General features: G+C 41.0%; 1 protein-coding gene across 2 annotated transcripts in view; it reads right to left on the reverse strand.

Moving 5' to 3' along the window:
- MGLL (monoglyceride lipase) overlaps positions 1–21,026 on the reverse strand; it is a 92,291-nt gene extending 71,265 nt beyond the window's left edge. Inside the window, exons 1-2 of one of the 2 annotated variants that reach the window (XM_060766188.2) lie at positions 20,475–21,026; positions 19,504–19,642 (exon numbers count right to left, since the gene is read on the reverse strand). In XM_060766188.2, the coding sequence (XP_060622171.1) occupies positions 19,504–19,642; positions 20,475–20,484 (149 nt within the window). In that variant the 5' untranslated portion in view covers positions 20,485–21,026. Of the gene's footprint in view, positions 1–19,503; positions 19,643–20,027; positions 20,339–20,474 lie in introns of those variants that run through there. The other variant, XM_060766189.2, reaches the window with a different exon arrangement.
- Positions 21,027–21,747: the final 721 nt, after the last annotated feature.

The raw sequence follows: 21,747 nt of genomic DNA on the forward strand, positions 1-21,747 counted from the left end.
CTTATTATTATGAATATGCTAGAATGTGGGAGAAATGTGCAGAATCTTCTTTATTTGAAAGGTTTCACTGCATTAACTAGATCAACTCTAAAACAGAATAGCTGACATGTGCTGTTTGCATACTTAAAAATTAAATATCCCCAGAAATTTGGGGATTAGGTGGAGGAAATAAACTAAAAGAAATTGGAAAGTGATTTCAAGCCAACACACATCACAATTTTAGCCATTTATGTACAGCTTCACAGCAAATGCTGAACTGGACCCAATTCATACATTTATCTTTATAATGTCAGTAAACTGTCCATGAAGAACCATCTATTAAGTTCAGCTGTTTGCCCAGTAGTCTCCAGATGACACCATGGTAGACATGGCTACAAGTGTGGGCCTGCTCAAGTCACTCACTCACGGGGAGTGGGGATAGAAGGGAAAGGGAGACCAGACAGTTGCATCATCCCCCTTCCCATTATTCATTCATTCACTTTCTCACTCACTAACTGGGGTGGTAGATGATGAGAAAAGGGATTGGATAGGGGCAGTACAGTCCACCTTTCCGACAGTCACTCATTCACTGACTCAGTACAGTTCATGGGTAGGCAAGGGGAATGGGATTGGGGAAGGGTCATGCCCTAACCCTAACCCCCCCATCATTTAGTAACTCATTGTAATGAGTGGAGCCAGGAAGGGGATAGGTCAGGAGAGGGGAAGGACTGCAGTTGGGTGCTATATGAGTCTCTGGGGCTGACAGAGGACAGGACAGAGAGACAACAAAACCTCTTCCTGCTGCCCTTACACTATTGATCTCCATACCACCTGCCCTCTGTGCTCTCTCTCTCTGTGTGTGCTTATGTGTGTCTGTGTTTACTGGGAGAATTAAAGCCTCAACACACTCTGCAACATTTTAAGTTCCCATGCTAATTCACTCGCTTGGGCAGAAGGGGAAGTTAACTGGAAACTATCCAATGAGTATAGGTGGGTGGCAAAGTAGACAGGAAAATGAGGAAGGCTATTGTTTGAGGTTTGTGTATGCCTGAGAGGGGGAAAAAATCAGTCACTGCAGTCAAGTGACCTAAAATAATCTGAACATGTAGACATGCCAGAAATGCTCTCTCATACCAAGGTGGTGTCAGGGAAGGAGAAACCATGTGGCTTTCCAGATCAATTTGAGTTCAAATATAACATGAGTGTGACTCTGGCAAGTTCAAACCAGGATAGGACAATACTCGTGTGGATTCATCCCTATTGAATGAAGATGTTTGACTGTTCAGTAAGAGGGCAGAACTCCAAAATACCACTTGAATATGTGCTGCACAACATCAGTTTTTCCATGTTGGTATCCCTATTTCTTTTTCACCTTTGGAGTCTTTCATACCTATATTCCACCAGGATAGTTAGCTTCACAAATATGAATGAGTAATATTTGGCACAATGAATTGTTTCAGGACAAAAAAAAAAAAACTTTCGCTAAGTCTGGGGTCAGAGAACGGAAATGTTATTACATTGTACAGAGCCAAGGCAGAGGGTATACTACATGATATACTTGAAATTTCAAGTATTGATTTATTTCTGCAGAGGGAGGGAGTAATGCATTTTTAATGGTCTACAGAGATTAAGCAAAATAATTGTCCACAAGAGCAATCTTCTCAGCATATAAAAAAACCTCAACTTTAGCACTGAGTGCTCAGCTATGCTTCTCAACACAGATCTGACAGTGTATATAAAGGAAAGCGTCAAATCAGTAGTCAGGTGAGGCAATACTTTTTTCTTAATACTTTTTTTCTTATAGCTGAGGGAAAGTGTAAATCTCTGGTTTTAAGCGTGATCCATTCAACCAGCCCTCTGTAATTCATACGACTGCATATATACTTACATACGAAAAGACAGGAGAATTTTTCAGTAGCCCTGCTGAGTCAACAGTTGGTGAAATGTGTTTGTAATCATGTCATGGTTTTGTGTTGGTATCTGACTTGGCATTTATCTTTCTTTATCCCAGATATTATGTTACCCAATATCCAGAGTATCATTAACTCAATCTGAGCTGCAATACCAAAATATGAGAAATGTATTAGGCTGCTCACATATGCATAATTTTTACAGCTGCCCACTTAGGTATATTACATATATAATCCCCCTTTATGAAATATTTCTTCAAATTCAGAGGAGATGACTTATAAATAAATATATTTATGGTCAGATTGCTTATATCATCTATGTATGTTTTACATTTTCTGCTTGGAGTTTTTTCATGTTTTCATCATAGATTACTTTTTAATTGCAGAAAATGTATGGTACAGATGGATATATGATAGGGAGCTAAAGCAGCCAATGGAGTCTGAATATCCTATCTAAAATATCATTTTATTCTTTATCCTGTCAAATTTTAACAAGTTACATAAAAAGCCTTAGACTGGAATAGTTTTTGATCATCACAAGAATGCCAATGTATTATAGAATATATAAATAACTTATGTTCACAGGGGTGTTTACACAAACCAAATTTATATGACAATACCAGGCCAAATATACAAATTCAAAAGGTGGAGTTTTGTTTTGACTGCATGTCAACCTTTATTGTTTGCAGAAAAATGTAACCATCATACATGCAATATATTTGTTGGGATCATTTTTACCCATTTATTTTTTTCTGGGGAAAACAAATAGCTCCATTGGCTGTCAACTTGTTTTGGACACAATTATGATCTATAAAGTCATCCAAGCTATATGGCAAAACATAATCCGTGAATGGGCTTGTCCAGGCTTTGAGATAACCAGGAGTGGTCCTTCATGGTCCGTCATCACAAGTAAAGTTGGGAGTAGGCATGAGAAAATTTATTCTCGGTAATTGCCCCAAGACTCTGGAACTCTGCTCTCAGGGATGCCAAAATTATTGTCCTTCCATTGGCAGGCAAAATCATTTTTATTCCTAAAGATCCTGTCTGCCTGGATGAGGGATAAACTGGTGCCCAACAAGAGCACTATACTGTAGCCACATATAGCAGCCTGTTAACTATTGGGATTAATTACAAGGACAGAGCCATAAAATGACAGTCTCAAGAAAAAAAGAAAAGAAAAGAAAAAGCTCTCTCATATGTGATCAAAACATAGAACTCTAGGATTCATTTCTGCAATGAAACTAAAAACAAAAAAGGAAATCAGACCTAATTTGTAGCATAGCTGGCGATTGCTGAACCAAAACATACATGCACACCTACAGCACTGCCAAAATAACAATTCCAGCTTAAGACTCAATCTGTTGTTCATTTACAGGAGAGCTCTGCGTTATGGGTGTTCTCTTTCATCAAAAGGAGAAATTATAACTCACTTCAAAATCCCTGTGCAAAGGCTGAATGTCCTGAAAATTACTAATTTTATCCTTGTCTGTGCTTGTACAGTTTCTTTACAGTGAATGTACAATGGCAAATATAATAATTATGACTAATCATGATTAGAAGTTTGTACTTATTTACATACATATCCTGGTAATTTCATTGGGAAATACATGCATGGTATATGAATGCAGGTTCACAAACATCTCAGACAAAAATATTTAGTGGAGAACTTATTGCTTATGTATGTCACACTGAAATCAACAAGTAGCCTTCCCTCATCCATGGGCATATGTTTCAAGATCACATGTAGATGCCTGAAACCATGGATAGAACCAAACCTTTTACCTTGCATTATTTTTTTAGTGTGATTGACTGCTGATAACTGAAACCAAAGAAAACAAACCTAGGGAGGACTACAGCCACACTGTAGTTGACCATGGGTAACTGAAACTGCAAAAAGCAAACTCAAAGATAAGGGGTGGGATACTATATGTGTACCTCTACCCATATTGTAGTCATTATCATTAATTATAGTCAGCCCTCAACTTTCATGAGGATTACAAGTGCAAGATCCCTGAAAACTGAAAAAGCATGAATATGAATAAATATTGCAAATGCTGATTTTGTCAAAAACCCATATTTTTTTGGGGGGGGGGATATGGGGAGGTGGCAGTGAATATAGCAATCTGCAAAAAAAAAAAAAAACAACCAAAAAAAAAAACCCAAACATATCTGCAGATTTTTAACCCACAATCATGGAAAAATGGCTAGATAATTGCACCAGACAGTATGTACATAGAAAGTCTTGGGTATGTGTGTGTGTGTGTGGGGGGGGGGGGGGGGGGAGCATTGACCACAACATCAGAGTCCTAAAAATAACCTTCTCAAGACTTTGACCTAGACCACTGTCCAAGACTATCTACTGAACGGCAATGACTGTCTAGATTTTCAGGTAAAGCATATTTTCCAGCCCTGTCTGGAAGTGAGAGCAGTTGAATCTCAGCCCCCCTCTTGCAAAACATGCATTGTATCTTATATGTGACCTTCTTTTCTACAATCTTTCTGTACAAGGTCTTCTATATCAGTATTCATAATGCATTTTTTCTTCTTTTTGCTAGCCCTGATAAGATGACAGGACACTGTTGTGTCATAGAGGTTGGTCTATTCAAGATGACAGGATACATGGCTCACATACATATGTGCGGGCTTGCTGGGGGCATTTAGATAGCTACTATTTGAGACATGGGCTCTGCACAAATCTTTTTGTGATGCTCCTGTCTCTGCATATGAAATATTATGTAGACTGATCTGAGAATGGTTATATATGCATATATTAAGTAGATTATCCTGCTATGGATTACGAAGTAAAACCAGAGTTGTTTTTTCTCCCTTTTAGTTCTTCTGTTTTATGAACACTACCAAAAAGGCCAGTGCATTTTACTCATCTAGCAACAGCAGCAAGGACAAGCCACTTGAGTTCTGTTTTGTGACCCCAGATGTACTGAGTCTCTACAGGAGTGACTGTTTACAGTTGGGTAACTGATTGATTAATCAGGTGGAACTGCACATTTCATCTGGTAAACAGCCTCTTATCTATTAGCTGTTATTCTGATATTCTACAATCACTGTCCCTTTTGCACATAGATTAAGATGGATTCTGAAAAATCCATTATTCCACCCTTTATTATAAAAAGTCCTCAGTTTCAAAGTTGGAAAAATACAGCTGAAAACCAGAGTTCTGGTTGAATGAATGAAGCACTGCTGTTGATGAACAGTGGAATTTAAGCAGACCAGAACAACAATATTAAATGCACAGTTAAAACTTCTAAAGGATATACTCAAAAAGTTGGGATTAAGTTTGACTACAGTGCAATCCTAACTCAAACACTGAGATCTTCAACCCCACTGCCAGGGCAACTATGGCATAGACTTTTTGTTCCCTGTCCCTGTGTTTGCAAACTATTTCCATGGTTCCTGGATGCCCAAGAAGCCAAGAAAGGGTTGGGGTCAGGCAGCATCCATCTGTGGCCTGCATTTGGAGGCATGAAGATAGAATCCTCCTTCTCGATGTTCAAAGGGAGTTCCATATGCTTTTTTCTTCAGTTGTCTAGCTGCAGGATCACAGTGAGATCCTGCCCAGCCATTAGATCCCCAGCTATTAAATAGCTCAGAGGGGATGCATAGAGGCAAGAACATACATTGTTTGGACAGGTTGGACAGATAGGTTCTGCCTACCTCTATCAACAATGACAACAAAAGGACAAGGAAAGGCACAGTATGGCATTACACCGATGCATGTCACTAACAGGATACCATTCGGAATGTTTTAACTATAGAAGATGAGGAATAGGTATATGCCATATATTGGCTGAAACAGTCTTATGCCAGCATAAACCTTTAGGGCTGGGTAAAATAGATAGCAGAGGGATTTGCTGATCCATCTATTCTGCCAGCTGAGACGAACCAACAAAAAAGTCCAAACAGCATCAGAGAAGAGATGAAGCAAGAGAACTGAGTATTGCCAGATCTAAAATTCCTTAAGCCCATGGTCATATCCAAAGTTGAGTTGTGCTCAAAGAAATATTACCAGCATCCCTTGCCTGTGGTGTGTATGGACTCAAAATAGCTTCAGCTGTCCTACTGCAAGCCCATTTCCTTCCGTTAGTATCATACCCTAATTCAATAATACTTACTTCTGAGTAAACACTGAGGCAAACATAATCTACACTGAGCTGAACTCACTTTATATAATTAATATTTTCTCCACATTTGAAGGCAATATTTTCATAACAAAATCACAAAGTATAGGAATTACCTATTGTAGTCTGGCATCTGATGTACCACGATAATGCTCATTATATACATCAGTATGCATAATGGTTCTGCAACAGTTTCCTCCAGGCCTGGAAGTGCTCTCGATAAGAAGGGAATCATGCCGTTACCAATTTAAGTATTTTTAAAACGTATAGCCCGTGTGTAATGCCTAACCAAAAGTTTAAACAAAGTTCTAGCATTCAACTTTAGGTATTCCAAATGTACTGCTAGGTTAGCAAAATAAATTTCTTTCTAGTAAAGTGCTGAGAACTTTCTTCATCCTAGCAAGATGAAGACACTACTTTCCTCTATAGTATAGATTTTATATAGTTAGACAAACATGTTTAAAACCTTGCTGGTACAGAATAACAATAGGAAAACTTTATTAACATTTTTATTTACTGCACATAAACTGACTAAAACTACTGATAGACCAGCAAATTACATCTACTCTCCATTTTTAGATAGGACCTCATTTTACAGCCTCAAACCCCAAGAAAAATGTAAGATATGTAACCACCTTTGATTTTGCTAGGTCAAGTACTTTCCTTAAAAGAGGTTACCAATCATTCTTATCTCTAAACAAAGTAATGTATTTTCCTGTGGAACCTTCTCCTTATCTGGCCATCATAATCTAAACATATCAGCAAAGTGTAAAATCTTTCTAGAAGTGAATTTACTTGAGAAGAAATTCAAAATACACATGGGTTCTCTTGGACTATAGCCTATTTTTAATATATATATTTCTTTCCACCATATGATCAGCATCATCATGCATTTATTTCCAGATGAAAAGTAGAGTAATATTTGGAATCACTTGGTGGACTTCAGCAGTGAATTATCATGTTTAGTATTTTTGTATGTCAGTCATTCATTTTCTTCTTGGCTAGCCCTTCTTCACCTGCTAATCTGCATTCTTTCTTTGGGCTTTTTCACAGAGTATGCCTTTTCTCAGTACAGTTAGATCTGATTGCACAGAGACAGTGCCACTTTCACCTCTGCAATCCAATTAACATTGTGCCCCAAAGGACCTATACTACATTTTCATGTTTACAGTAACGTAAATGTACACAACCCCAGTCTGGTTTGAAGCAATCGCAGTCCTAATTCCCAAGAGGGGATTCAACTGGGGAAGCTGAATGGGTTTTGAAACAGACTGTCAGCTGGGGAGAGAGCAAAATTTGAAATACAACTTGACCAGAGAAAGGTTTAAAGCAACCTCTTCTACCCATAAACAATTATTCCAATCCAAATTGGGGCCACCAATATTTATTTTAATGTACAAATTAAAGTGATTTTAAATAACCATACCACATAAATAACATTGTATACTGTTTAGCCCTTTTCAAAGTATATATTGGATGGATAAACATTATGTTTGTTAAATCTTCCCAAGATGTAACAACTAAAACCAATACAAACAACATTGAAGACCCAGGTGCCCTTGAGTATATTTTGAGCCAAGGAATATATTTTCCCAAATTTTCTTCAATAGCCAAATATTTTTCCAGTGAGTGTGGTTGTCATTTTAGAGTTGCTATTAAAGTGGGCCCTTGGTATTCACTAAAGTTTGGTTCCTGAACTCCTGTGGACAGTAAAATCCAGGGATGTTAAATTGCCATTCTATACAGTGATAGAGTAGAATGGTGCCCCTTATATAAAACAGAAAAAATCAAGGATTGCTTTTTGGATTTATTTTCTTTTAAAGAATGTATTTTAAAAGTAAACCAAATAAAATTAAGCCATAGATGCTTGAATCCATGGATGCAGAATTTGTGGATATGAAGTGTTCAGGTCATGAACCGGTGCTTGGCCGCTGTCACGTACTGGATGAGGGACAACAGATTGAAACTAAATCCAGACAAGACAGAGGTACTCCTGGTCAGTCATAAGACCGAACAGGGTACGGGGTTACAGCCTGTGCTGGACGGGGTCACACTCCCCCTAAAAGCACAGGTACGCAGTCTGGGAGTTCTCCTGGATTCATCACTGAGCCTGGAACCCCAGGTTTCAGCGGTGGTCAGGGGAGCATTCGCACAATTAAAACTTGTGCGCCAGCTGCGTCCGTACCTTGGGAAGGCTGACTTGGCCACGGTAGTACACGCTTTGGTTACATCCCGCTTAGATTACTGCAACGCTCTCTACGTGGGGTTGCCTCTGAAGACTGCCCGGAAGCTGCAGCAAGTACAACGCGCGGCAGCCAGATTACTAACGGGTGCTGGGTACAGGGAGCACACCACTCCGCTGTTACACCAGCTCCACTGGCTGCCGATTAGCTTCCGAGCACAATTCAAAGTGCTGGTGTTTACCTATAAAGCCCTAAATGACTCCGGCCCTGTTTACCTCTCCGAACGTATTCTCCCCTACGAACCATCAAAACCACTAAGATCGTCTGGAGGGGCCCTGCTCTCGGTCCCACCGCCTGCACAAGCACGGCTGGTGGGGACGAGGGACAGGGCCTTCTCGATGGTGGCCCCTCGACTTTGGAACTCCCTGCCATTAGAGATCAGAACTGCCCCCTCCCTCATGACGTTCAGGAAACTAACAAAGACCTGGTTGTGGAACGTGGCATTTGACAACTGATTTAATTTTTGTCCACATGAAAGGAGGATGATGAATGGGATTGTGACGGTGTTGGACGATTTGGCTCTTTTAACTGTGATGATAATGTTTTAATGTGTATGGTGCTGATATTTTAATCGTGTAATGAAGTGGCATTGTGTTGTTATTGTATATTCTTTGTATGTTAATACATGTTGTGAACCGGTCCGAATCCCTCTTTGAAGGTGAGAGGGTCGGTATATAAAACCTCAAAATAAATAAATAAGTGCTGGGTGTATAAACAATTTGAGTCATCAATCCTTTTCTGATGGGCTAAAATCATCCCAAGATCTGCCAGATTCCAACTACTTTCAGTATGTAGAAAAGCATACAGACAACCACTGAACTGCAAACATTCAATATCTAGTGAAAATGGGAAGAAATAGTGGGAGAAGGAGAATTTCCTTTTTCACTTGTTCATCATTGTACACAACTATCATTTTGAGGGGCAACGTATCAGAAGACTCAAAATGGAATAAATCCACATCCCATTCCTGGTTAACAGGCTCACGGCCCCAACCCATGCCGCCTTCTCCAGTATATTATAGATCACTTCATTTCCCTGGTTTTACTGCATTCCTCTTTACTGTGATGACTGCCTTGTTAATTTTCCTTGGATTCTCCTTTGTATGAATCCACCCCAAGGGACGAGGAAATGTACCAGCTTCAATTGAAAAGTTATCCTTATCCACAGAATTCTTGCTTCCTGTCTTGCTCAGTCAGGCCTCATTATTCTGATAATTTTTTCCATTTCCAGCAAAAACACTCCATAAAAAACAAATCTTTCATTGGTTTTTAGTGGAAAACTTGATGCAAGAAAGAAAACAACCTCACCCATAAATAGTCATTTACTGTTTATTCTTATTAGTCCAGGTTTTTTTTTATTTTTAGTATTGTGACTGCTGTGTCCAGTCTCAGTGTTTTGGATAACTCCATCTCTAGGGCCAGGATCAGAGTACAGTTGTGACATTATCTTAATTGTAAAAGAGCTAGATAAATAGAAGGATAACACTGAAACTCATTAAATGGCCAACTTTTTAAAAAAAATAGAAATATGATTTTAATGTTTGTTCCTGAATGGAGTCTACTCAAAACATGTTTTCTGCCTGAGGAATAGTAGAAATAGCCCCTGCCCTTGCATATATTCAAGATGTATTACTATTCAAGGTCAGTCATGTTATTTTGGAACTTGAGGTACAAGATTTCATATGTTAAATCTGCAATAAAATACAATTATAATATATCAACTGATAATTTGCTGCCCTTTAATGACAAGCAAAATCAAATTATTGAGATTGCAACTTAATTCTGGGGTAGGGCCAGTCTTACTCCAAAAGTAGACAAAATTGTAACTCTAATTGCTTGGTGCTACTAGACTAGTGAAAGAGATATTGTTCTCCATATATCAGGTGTTTTAGTATTATCTGGCATTATAAGCATACATTGGTTAACAAAACTTCTGATAAAGAATTTTCTTTTTACAAAGACTTGTTATGGGTCCCTTGTTTTTTGACTTTTGACCATCTGAAAGTTTTAGAAAGCTATCAACACTGGGAAAATAGTGGAGGACTGGAAAAGGGAACACTTTCTGTGTTGGACTGCAGAAGTATGTCTGCAGCAAACAATACAAGCTAAACTTGGGGAAGGATGGGCTTCTGAACTAGGGACCTCATCACATCTCTGTGGCAAATCATGGTGGCAGCGGGGCACCCTGGCTGCCAGCTGATGCTTCCCTATCCTACATGGGGAAGTATCGCCACTCCGCCAAAGCCCCATTGTTCCTTATGGAACATAAGGTGACTTGTGTGTTGGGAGCAGCAGCATCTCACCATGCTGCCACCCTAGTTTGCCCATGGAGCCCCATCAGAAGTCGCCCTACATTGTTTGATAGGTGCCATGAAGCTCCATGGGTGAACCGGGGCAGAAGCACCCTAAGATGCTTTAATTGCCTCATGTGATAAGGCTGTAAGAGATCCTATTGTGTTGATGTGTGCTTACAATAAACAAACAAGGTAAACAGTTCCCTCCAGAATCACTTATTCAGCATGTATGAAGACGGAGGAAAAGCAGACTATCATGTCTCACCAGCCACCCTGCTATATTAAAAAAGCCTGTAAGTTTCTATTAATAAGTGTCTCCACCAAAATCAGAAATTATAAGAAAAGTGAAGGCTGTTTAAAGAAAAAAAATGTTCCAGGATATGTTTTAAAAGACACTTTCTAGTGATCATTGGAGGATTCAAGAAGTTTTGTTAACTTATGCAAAGCTTACCTGACCTAATAGTTTCATTTCACATTGCATAATGGTAGTTTTAAATACAAAGTTTGCTGAAACATGTTGAACTACTCTTCTTTATGGCGTAGGAACCTATCTCGATATTGTTTCTACCTCTGGTACCAAACTTTCTGTTGAAACGGTTAAGCCCAAGAATGTGGGCTTCATTAAGTGAAGCATATCTGTATAAACTTCCTTTGTTTTATTTTTGCTTCTTTTTGTCTTGTAAATCCCAAATTTTGGAGAAAAGCAAGAAATTAAGTTTAAATCTATATAAATAAAAATGTAATGTTAGTTTGTGGGATTAACATAACTCAAAAACCACTGGACGACTTGATGCCAAATTTGGACACAATACACCTATCAGGCCAATTAGTGACCATCACTCATAAAAACACTGAAAAACGCAGTGGAAGGGACTTAAAAAGCCAAAAATGCAAAAATACACTACAGCGCATGCACAAAAACGACTCTCCCGGCAAACAAAGCACACTATAGCGTTTCCACACTCTCTTCTGGACTACAGCTCCCAGCATCCCCTAGACGAGACCCTTTAGGAGAGGAGGATGATCCAAATGCACGGCTTCCATGATGCAAGCATTCTTCTCCTTGGATTTCTTTGAGAGTATCCAAATCTCTGCATATTTCCAATTTCCTATTCCTGGACTGTAACTCCCACCAATCCTCCAGATAGATAGTTTAGATAGAGATAGGTAGGTAGGTAGATCAATCAGGAGGCCTGTTGGGAGTTGCAGTCTAAGAATAGGTAGAGAAGGAAGAAAGGGGAAAAAGAGGAAGGGAAAGAAAAGGTGGAGGAAGGAAGGGAAGTGAAGTAGAGAGGGAAAGAAAAAAAAGGGAAGGAAGGAGATAAAGAAAGAAGGAGAGAAAGAGGGAGGGAAGATTGGCCACAGCAACGCATGGCGGGTACAGCTAGTAAATAAATAAATAATATTACACAAACAAAGAAGTCCAAGAACCATGACTCTGGAGACCTGAGTACAAATCCCTATTCGGCCATGAAAGGTCAGCGACCTTGAGCAAGTCACACACTCATCCTCACAGAAAGGCAAAAACAAATCTTTTCTTAACAAATCTGTAATAGGCTGACTTTAGGGTTGCCATAGGTCAGCAATTGACTTGAAGACTAACAACAACAACAACAACAACAACAACAAAACAACAACAACAACAACAACATAATAATAATAATAATAATAATATTTCCATATCTGTAGGAGAGCTGAATTCACCATGTTGCAGTGCTGAAACCCCTTAAGTTCTTTATTTATTACTATTTATTTATTTCATTTATATACCACTTTTCTCTACCTCAAGGATGACTCAATGCAGTTCACAACAAAATAAATGGCAAAATTCAATGCCTCACAAAGCATAAAATACAACATGTAACTAAAATAGCATACAATAATAGATTAAAAGCAGTGAACTATAAAACATCAAACATAAACAACATAACATACCACTCTGGATATTTTATAGTCTGTAGTGTTGTGGAGAAAGGGTTGCAAATCTGTGAGTTGTGTTCAGCAGTACAAAAATCATGAGGGTGCTGCTGGGGCACACTGCAACCAAAATTAGAGAATGGGATTTATTATGATCTCCACATCTTTCAAGTTTGACTCCTTCTGTAATTTCACTGTGTGGCTATAGTTTAAAGCATACAGTCAGCCTTCACTATCCATAGATTCTGCATCTATAGATTCCACTATCTATAGCAGGAGTCCTCAAACTTTTTAAACAGAGGGCCAGTTCATAGTCCCTCAAACTGTTGGAGGGCCAGATTATAATTTGAAAAAAACATGAATCAATTCCTATATGCACTGCACATATCTTATTTGTAGTGCAAAAAATTAAAAACAATACAATAATTAAAATGAAGAACAATCTTAACAAATATAAATTTATTAGTATGTCAATGGGAAGTGTGGACCTGCTTTTGGCTGATGAGAAAAGATTGTTGTTGTTGTTGTTGTGTGCTTTTGATTCGTTATAGACTTAAGTTGACCCTGAGCGAGGGCCAGGTAAATGACCTTGGGCCGCATCCGGCCCCCGGGCTTTAGTTTGAGGACCCCTGATCTATAGTGTGAAAATATTAAAACAGAATCCAAAAAGCAAACTTTAATTTGACGCTTTATATAAGGCATACCATTATGTATGCCCTTGTGTATAATGGGACTCGGGTATCCACAGATTTTGGTATCTATAGGAGGTCCAAACCCCAGTGGATACCAAGGATCCACTGGACTGGACAGTTGTGTTTCCTTTGCCAATAGAAATGCATCCACTTAAAAATAATAATTAGGTGAAGATCAGCCCTTGTTAATTTTTCACCTTAGCTTAATTTCAAATTTTGAAATAACCTAAATACTCGAGAGGAGGAAAAAGCACCCAGTACATTGACCAAAACTATTCTATGTAGTTTATGATTATTTGATTATCTGGCTTTGGGTCTATGCGCAAAAGTAATCCAATGTTTACATATGTTGTTTTAATGTTGTTTTAAATTGTTGTTTAATTACTTTTAATTGTTGTTATTGTTTGGGCATGGGAAATTGCCACTTATGTAAACCGCCCTGAGTCCCCTTCAGGGTGAGAAGGGCGGAATATATAGTAAATAAATAAATATATTTTTTAAGCATGAACAAGAAGAGTTGGAAACCACACCTGGTTTTGAAATATGTCAGTATTATGCACCTGAAAGTCACCTGCAAGTCTTCAAAACTAATAAACCTCAAAGGCAGTGTGTGGGCCAGTGTTCCAAGCTGATAAGGTTTATATATTGCGGCTTTCTTGACTCATTTTCACATGTACAAGTGTGTGTATGAAACAGCTACCACATAAAAGTTTACATGTTACAGAAAAATATCTAAAAACTGGAAACTTTTAGAGCAGGAAGAAAATCATGCAGTCTGCTAGAATCCATTTGTGGGTTCAGTGCTGCCCTCCAGACTCTTAATTACTTCTCCAAGGATTCTGGTACTCTTCTCCAACACATTTTTTTCCATTTAAAAGGTCATTTTTTCAGTCCAACCCCATTCAAAAGGGTAAAAGGTGTTTGCAGGGTTGTTAAGTGTTGTTTCATGGACCTCCCTACCCTCAGATTCTTACACTGGTCTGAAAGGGAATGGAAGTGACAGGTTGTTAGTTTCAGTCATCCTCAAAAAGGCTGTGCCTCCAATAGCAAAATTTCAAATGTGTATTTGAGAGGGGAAACAACCAGGAATTCCTTGCTAAACTTTGCACAAATACAAGTCCATACTGGGGAAAATATAGGCGTCCAGTTTTTGGTAAATTATAACTGCTATCAGCCATAACTAGAGTAGCCAATGGTGAAATCACTGGATACAGTCCACACATCCCTTATTCCTGAAATAAATTATTCCCCTTCCATGTTTGAAACCCCCTCCATGTAATGAATAGAGCTTTAAAACTAGCCTGGGGCTGCTGCCTGTTATTATTGCCAATCATTGCAAATTAGGCAAACAGACCAAAGCGTCTAAAGATGAAACAGGGAAATCAATAGAAGACAGAAAAAAAAGATGTTATCTCCATTTCTCCATGTCTTTCAAGACTGTCCCGTGAAAGTTGGATGCAGTCTCCTAATTATTATTCAGTGGCCTACAATCTACCTCTCTCACACACACACCCGTAATACAACAGGGGCTAAAAATAAATGACTCCACACACTTAACAGCCACTTGTAAGTGAGCAGCACTGATCCTGTTTACTTTGTTGTCACAAAAGTAGGCCAATCTTGCTCTCAATTAACTGCTTGGTGTGCACGTTGCGCGAAACAGGCAAGCTACCGAGAGGAATGAATGCCAAGTTCTAACTTTCACTGCTTTATCATCCTTTCATTTCTGGATCAAAGACTCATGCGAACACCACTAATTTGCTAAGAAATTAAACATGAAAGGCGAACGCAGTTCTGCAACTCACTGAAGAACACTGTGGGCAGTTAATGATTAATTAGCATTATAATACGTGACAGGCTGGTTTCACATAAGAAGCTTGTTTTGATACTGAATTGGTTCAGCAGAGGCATTCTTTAGCATGATGCCAGGACACTTGTTCCAAGCAGTGCTAGGAAATTTCCCTTTGGGTTTACCGCAGATCCTCTGCAGATCATATATAGTCACAACAGGGCCACAATAGGTACTTTAAAAGGATAGTTCAAAATCTGGGTAGGTTTCTTTTACTGACTTTAAGAATAACACTGCTAAAATGGGCACATCCTTAACATCTTGAAGTCCACACGAGCTGCAAAGAAAATGTGTTTGAAATGATACTGAAGCACTATTGCAGAGAGTGGCTTTTTAGCTGTTGTAGAGATCAGAGCAGGAGGGCTCAGCAAGCTGGGTTTCTAGGTGAAAGGTTGCTAGCTTAAAGACAGGCCCTGGATAGAGTCGATATTCCACTGGTGGACTCTGTCATAGTGAATGATATGGGAAACAATGTACTATGGTAAAGAAAGCAACACTCCCAGAATCAGGAAAGAGTACATTTTGTTTGAAGAACTGCTTTGGGGAAATGTTCAAACAATGCTTGCAGCTCACAAGCTTTACATCACAGGCTAAACAAGCAAAGCCAGGAGGAACACAAAACTTTCACATTCAGTCAGATCAAAAGATCACTGTCTCCAACATTCCAAAAACTGCACCTATGGCCATGGATTCCTAACCAGATAGATAAATTAGTGCTGCACTTTGGAGTAACCACCAGGAAGATCAGCTAATGTCCAGTGGCAGCTGGTATCCGCTGGAGTTGGTGGCAAAGAGAGCCGTGTCACCACAGGTTGAACTAGTCTTTGGAATTTCTAGCAGTCTACAGTATAGAAAAGGAATACTGAAGCATGAGAATTTTAAGACGGTGCCCTTAATTCAACTGCTAGTCCTTACTAGAATAGACCCTCTGAATCAATAGGATTTACATAAGTGCTAACATACTACCCTGTAATTTGTTTGGTAGATCTACTCTAATTGGGACAAGCAACTAGATTTAAGCCTATGAGGCTAACACCACATGAAAACACACCTTTGGGACGATTTTCACTGCAGAATCAAGTAATCTTAATGTCAGATCAAACCCAGGTATCAAACACAATAACCTGTAAAATGATCCATTGCAATCTAATGCCAAAGGGAACACTAATACAGCAAGCCTGGAAAGCTGTCAGTACAGGGGATTGGGTGACAACTACAATATCAACACTGCCAAAAAGTACTTCTTTATAACCACCTTCTTCTATTCCTATTCCATCAAAACTGCATTAAGTATAAAACACCCAAGTGGAATTCATTCAGTCTGGGGGAGACTCTCCCCCACAAACTCAGGCCGGATAAAACCCACTTATTCATAAGAAGGATTGGAATTCTAATAAGTATGAACAGGAAGCTCTGTTATAAACAATTACTTCACAAATCCCCTCTCCTCATGCTTAGTCAGAAGTAACGATAAGAAGCAGCACTGCATGACAGTCAGCTTATACATGCAAGTCACAGGAGTAATCATGGACTGGCCATATAAGTTCTGAGCACACAAAATACACCTGTTACATGCATCCTGAAGCACACATCTCTCTACATGCCTACACAGAAGAAATTGCACTCTGTTTCCCTTTCCATAGCAGCAGCACATGCAGGCACCAGCTGAGACCAAAAACCTCAAACAGAAATTCCCACTGCATTTTCCTCTGTGAATGCACATTGATACACTGTCTTTCCTTAAAGCAAAAACACAAATCTAGTAGGCTATGGGAACAATGTGGGATACTCAATTTAACAGAAAACATCTGAGACGTGCACAGGATGAGGGGAACCAAATAATGCCTCTTTGGAATAGCAGGACAGAGTACTCTTCATGAATGCCTGGACATACTATAGGAGACCTATACAGTCAAATAATGTATCTTCCAGCATATCACAGATGAAAACCATGGCATTTATTATGTCTCTCAGCCAGGTGAATTGGAGCAGGGGGTCATACACGCTCAGCCCTGGAAGCTTCCACAGATAACAAAAAGACTGGCAATCACATCAGTAGGCACATTACAGTTGCTGTTAGCAAAAACTTCCTCTGAGGAATTGGGGGGAAGATGGCTATTATTACAAGGGGATATCAAGATTTCCCCTCCCACATCACACATCACTTTCAATAATTTCCATTGCTTTGTCTCTGCTGCTCTTCTTTGACTGTTGTTGGACAGACACATTACTTTTCCATATGGACCACTGATCTGACTCAGTATGGAAGTTTTATATTCCTGTGTTTAACTTGGCACCAGACATTTAGCGCATCATGCAAGGCTTCTTAACTACTGTAGCTGGACTGCAACAAAATCTACTGAGACAGAAAAGCTGTTCCTTGGGTAACCGTTTTCCAAAATTGATTTCTTGCCTTGCAATATAAAAATAAACAGAGCTTATCCGCTTGGCTCATAGAAAAGACAAAGTACAGAACAATAGTTACACTCTTTCCTACATGTTATTCTTGTCTATAATCAGAACTAGCATGTGTTCTCAACAAGCCAGCAAATGCAAACAAAAGGGAGAACAGGCTGAAATAAGGAGGATAATCTACATGATATGTCCATCCAAAGTACAATATTTGTTGTTGAAGCACAAGACCGAAGTGTGAAGCTATTATGTTGGTGGATTATGAAAGGGGGATTAACGGAATGGCTGATTATTTAGTAATCTGACTATTATTTGAATGTATCTCCAGTTCTGAGTTCTGTCAAAACCCTATTGACAAGAGAAATAAGAAGAGCCATATAAATACCATAACTTAAGAGCAGTGCTCTTAAGTTATGGTTTGGTAGTTCTAAAAATAACGAAGACTAAGTACACTCTTCATACAGCTCATGAAGGCAGTAGGGTTCAGTTTAAATGCAAAACAGAATGATCTATTTTAGAGCTTTCTCATAGCATGGGGTTTCATTGGGTTTAGATCAGGCATGGGCAAACTTTGGCCCTCCTGGTGTTTTGGACTTCAACTTCCACAATTCCTAACAGCCTACTGGCTGTTAGGAATTGTGGGAGTTGAAGCCTCAAACACCCAGAGAGCCAAAGTTTACCCATGCCTGCTTTAAGGGGAGGGAGAAAAGAAATGTCCATATTCTCCCAACCTTACTCATGCAAGTTGGCTTTACTCATGCAATTAATAAGGTCTATTCTGATGAGTAGGAGGCTGGTTGAATGATTAATAGCCAACTCCTCATTATTGCAGCAACAATATTGCTAGTACTTGGGATGGCCTTCCCAATAGAGCAGAATTTCAACATACAGGACATGCTGAGAACATTTACACTAGAAGTTCCTCAGGGCAAGGATTTCTTTCCTCAGGTCAGGAGCGACTTGAGGAATTGCAAGTTGCCTCTGGTGTGAGAGAATTGACTGCCTATAGGCATGTTGATCAGGGGATGCCCCGATGTTTTACCATCCTGTAGGAGGCTTCCTTCATGTCCCCACATGAGAAACTGGAGCTGACATCTGCTCCCCAGAGTCGAACTGCCGATCTTTTGGTCAGCAGTCCTGCCAGCACAAGGGTTTAACTCATTGCACCACTGGGGTTCCTAGGGCAAGGAATGATTTCACATAAATTGCACAGTACAGTAGAAACACAGGTGGAGCTGAACCAGTGGTCTGAATCTTCCTTCCCTTATAACAAAATGCATCCCATAAGTCAGTGTTTCTCAACCTTCCTAATGCCGCAACCTCTTAATACAGTGCCTCATGTTGTGGTGACCTCGAACATAAAATTATTTTGGTTGCTACTTCGTAACTGTAATTTTGCTACTGTTATAAATTGTAAGGTAAATATCTGATATGCAGGATGTATTTTCATTCACTGGACCAAATTTGGCACAGATACCTAATACATCTAAATTTGAATACTGGTGAAGTAGAGGGTGGGGTGGGATTGATTTTGTCAATTGGGAGTTGTAGTTGCTGGGATTTATAGTTCACCTGCAATCAAAGAGCATTCTGAGCTCCACCAACAATGGAATTGAACCAAAGTTGGCATACAGGTCTCCCATGACCAACCAAAAATACTGGAAGGGTTTGGTGGGCATTGACCTTGAGTTTTGGAGTTGTAGTTCACCTACATCTAGAGAGCCCTGTGGAGTCAAACCATAATGGATCTGGACCAAACTTGGCATGAATACTCAGTATGTCCAAATGTGAACACTGGTGGAGTTTTTGATAAATAGGCCTTGACATTTGGGAGTTGTAGTTTTTGGGATTTATAATTCACCTACAATTAAAGAGCATTCTGAACCTCATCAATGATAGAATTGGACCAATCTTCCCACACAGAACCCCCATGAACAACAGAAAATATTGTGTTTTCTCTGACACCCTTTCGTGACCCGCCCCAAGGGTCTCGACCTCCAGGTTGAGAAATGCTACCATAAGTGCTTCTTTCCCAATATGGAGAGAAAGAAAACAAATGCATGAATAAATACCTTAGTGTGGTGGCTGGTTTCCAGTATCTGCAGAAGAGATGCTGCCCGTCTGCATTGACCAGGTGAGGGAGGTCCCGATAGGGCACATTCTGGGGTGTCTTCCGTGGGGAACTTTCCTCTGGCATTCTAGAAGACTGACCTACCAGGTGAAGAGAGGAAGCAGGGACCATTGAAAAAACAAACACACAAAGTTGCTGCGAGTTTTCCAGGCTGTATGGCCATGTTCCAAAAGCACTCTCTCCTGAGGTTTTGCCCACATCTATGGCAGGCATCCTCAGAGGTTGAGGAGTCTGTGGATGTCAGTCATAGATGTGGGTGATAAGTTAGGAGAGAATGCTTCTGGAACATGGCCATACAGCCCAGAAAACCAACAGCAACTTAGTGATTCCGGCCATGAAAGCCTTCGAAAACACAGAAAGCTGCGGGAAAGAAGACTGATGAAGAAACTCACTTCTGCCATTTGCCACAAGAGAAGTGACAACTACGCCAAAAGCACCCCTTGCACTTTCCAAAGGTAAACAAACCTGGCTGATCCTCCTCTGTCTTTGTGGGGGGCTTTGGGCTGGCAGAAATGGTCAAAAAGCATCACTTCCCTTGATTTCACCACATCTTACATCCCCTCCAGCTCGGCCTCATTATTCCCCATCTGTGTTTATCTCCCATCACTTCAAGCAACCGGATCTGGGGTTGTTTTTTTGTAATTATTTTTTTTAAAGAGCTGCAATCAAGTGCAAATTGTGAAGCTCGGACCAGCGAAGGCAGCTGCACGAAAGATTCATCATCTTCCAGAAGGAGGAGAAAAACAAATCTCGGAAGAGAGACCCCGGTAATGAGGTGACTGACACCGCCTTGTTGCTATGATTCTTTTCCTGACATCTGGAGAGAAACGGGGAAGGGGGGGGGGAGAAGAAGAAGAAGGGGAAAGGGAGGGAGGTGCCGTTCAAATGAGGAGGGAAAGCGGGGGGACCCACCTGCCTTCATCCTGTGCGCGGTTTGGCATGCCCAAGGGAAGCCGGCATCGCAAGCCCAAGGCGGGCAGAAGGCAGAGGAAGGAAGGGACAGCCCCGGCGCCTCACATCCAGCAGTCCCAGCCCGCCGGGGAGGGTTGCAAAGGCGGAGAAACGGAGAAGGGGAGCGGAGAGGGCTGGGCTCAGCCTCTGGCGCGCTTCCCAGCCCTCCTTGGCAAGCCAGCGCTCTCCCTGGGCCACTCACTCCCAAGGCAAGGAAGGGCTGGGCTACTTCTCCTCGCCGCGCCTCCGCTCCCTCGCTCGCCTCCTTAGTCCTCTCCCCGCGCGCTCCCGTCAGGAGGAGGAAGGCGGCGAAGGCAGCCTCATGGCAAGCGGCCGCTCTTGTGCCTTTCCCTCACTTTTAATCCCTCACCTCTCAAAACAAGGGAGGGAGGCTAGAGGATGGAGTAACGTCCGCGTGTATGCGCGCGTGAGTGAGTGTGTGTGTGTGTGTGTGCGCGCGCGTCTGAGGGACGAAGGAGCAACAGTCCGTTCCTCGCAAGCGGCGGTGGCTGGCTGGCTGCCGCGCGCACGCGCACGCGCACACTCAGGCGCACTCCAGCCCGCGCGCGCGCGCACACCCTCCTACCCACCCAGCCACCCACCCATCTACCAACCAACCAACCAACCGCCAAAGGCACCTTGAGGTGCGCGGGGCGGCTGTTGGGCGCTTTGGGGACGGAAAGTTCCCCTGCGCGCGCGAGGAGGAGCCAGCGGCGCGCGAAAGTTGGAGAGGCGCTGCCTGAGGGAAGGAGGGAAGGAAGGGGCCTCTTCTGGGACCCCCTCTCAGCTCACCCTCAAATGCGCTTGGGGGTGGGTATCTATATAATATGGGAAGGAAGGGAGCACCTCTCTAGCTATCATCGCTTCTGGAGGGACAGAGAGTTTCATCTATGCTGTTGATCGTGCCATTACTGCTCAAGCAGAGAGCTTTGAGATGGTTCAACAGAAGCTCTCCGAAGCTCTAGGTGCTCTTACTGCCCATTACAGGGAAAACCAGCTGATTCCCAACCCATCTAAAACACAGACATGTACTTTTCACCTTAATCATAGAATCATAGAATCAAAGAGTTGGAAGAGACCTCATGGGCCATCCAGTCCAACCCCCTGCCAAGAAGCAGGAATATTGCATTCAAATCACCCCTGACAGATGACCATCCAACCCCTGTTTAAAAGCTTCCAAAGAAGGAGCCACCACACTCCGGGGCAGAGAGTTCCACTGCTGAACGGCTCTCAG

The sequence above is a fragment of the Anolis sagrei genome, chromosome 2 (assembly GCF_037176765.1).
Source record: "Anolis sagrei isolate rAnoSag1 chromosome 2, rAnoSag1.mat, whole genome shotgun sequence".
NCBI lineage: Eukaryota > Metazoa > Chordata > Lepidosauria > Squamata > Dactyloidae > Anolis > Anolis sagrei.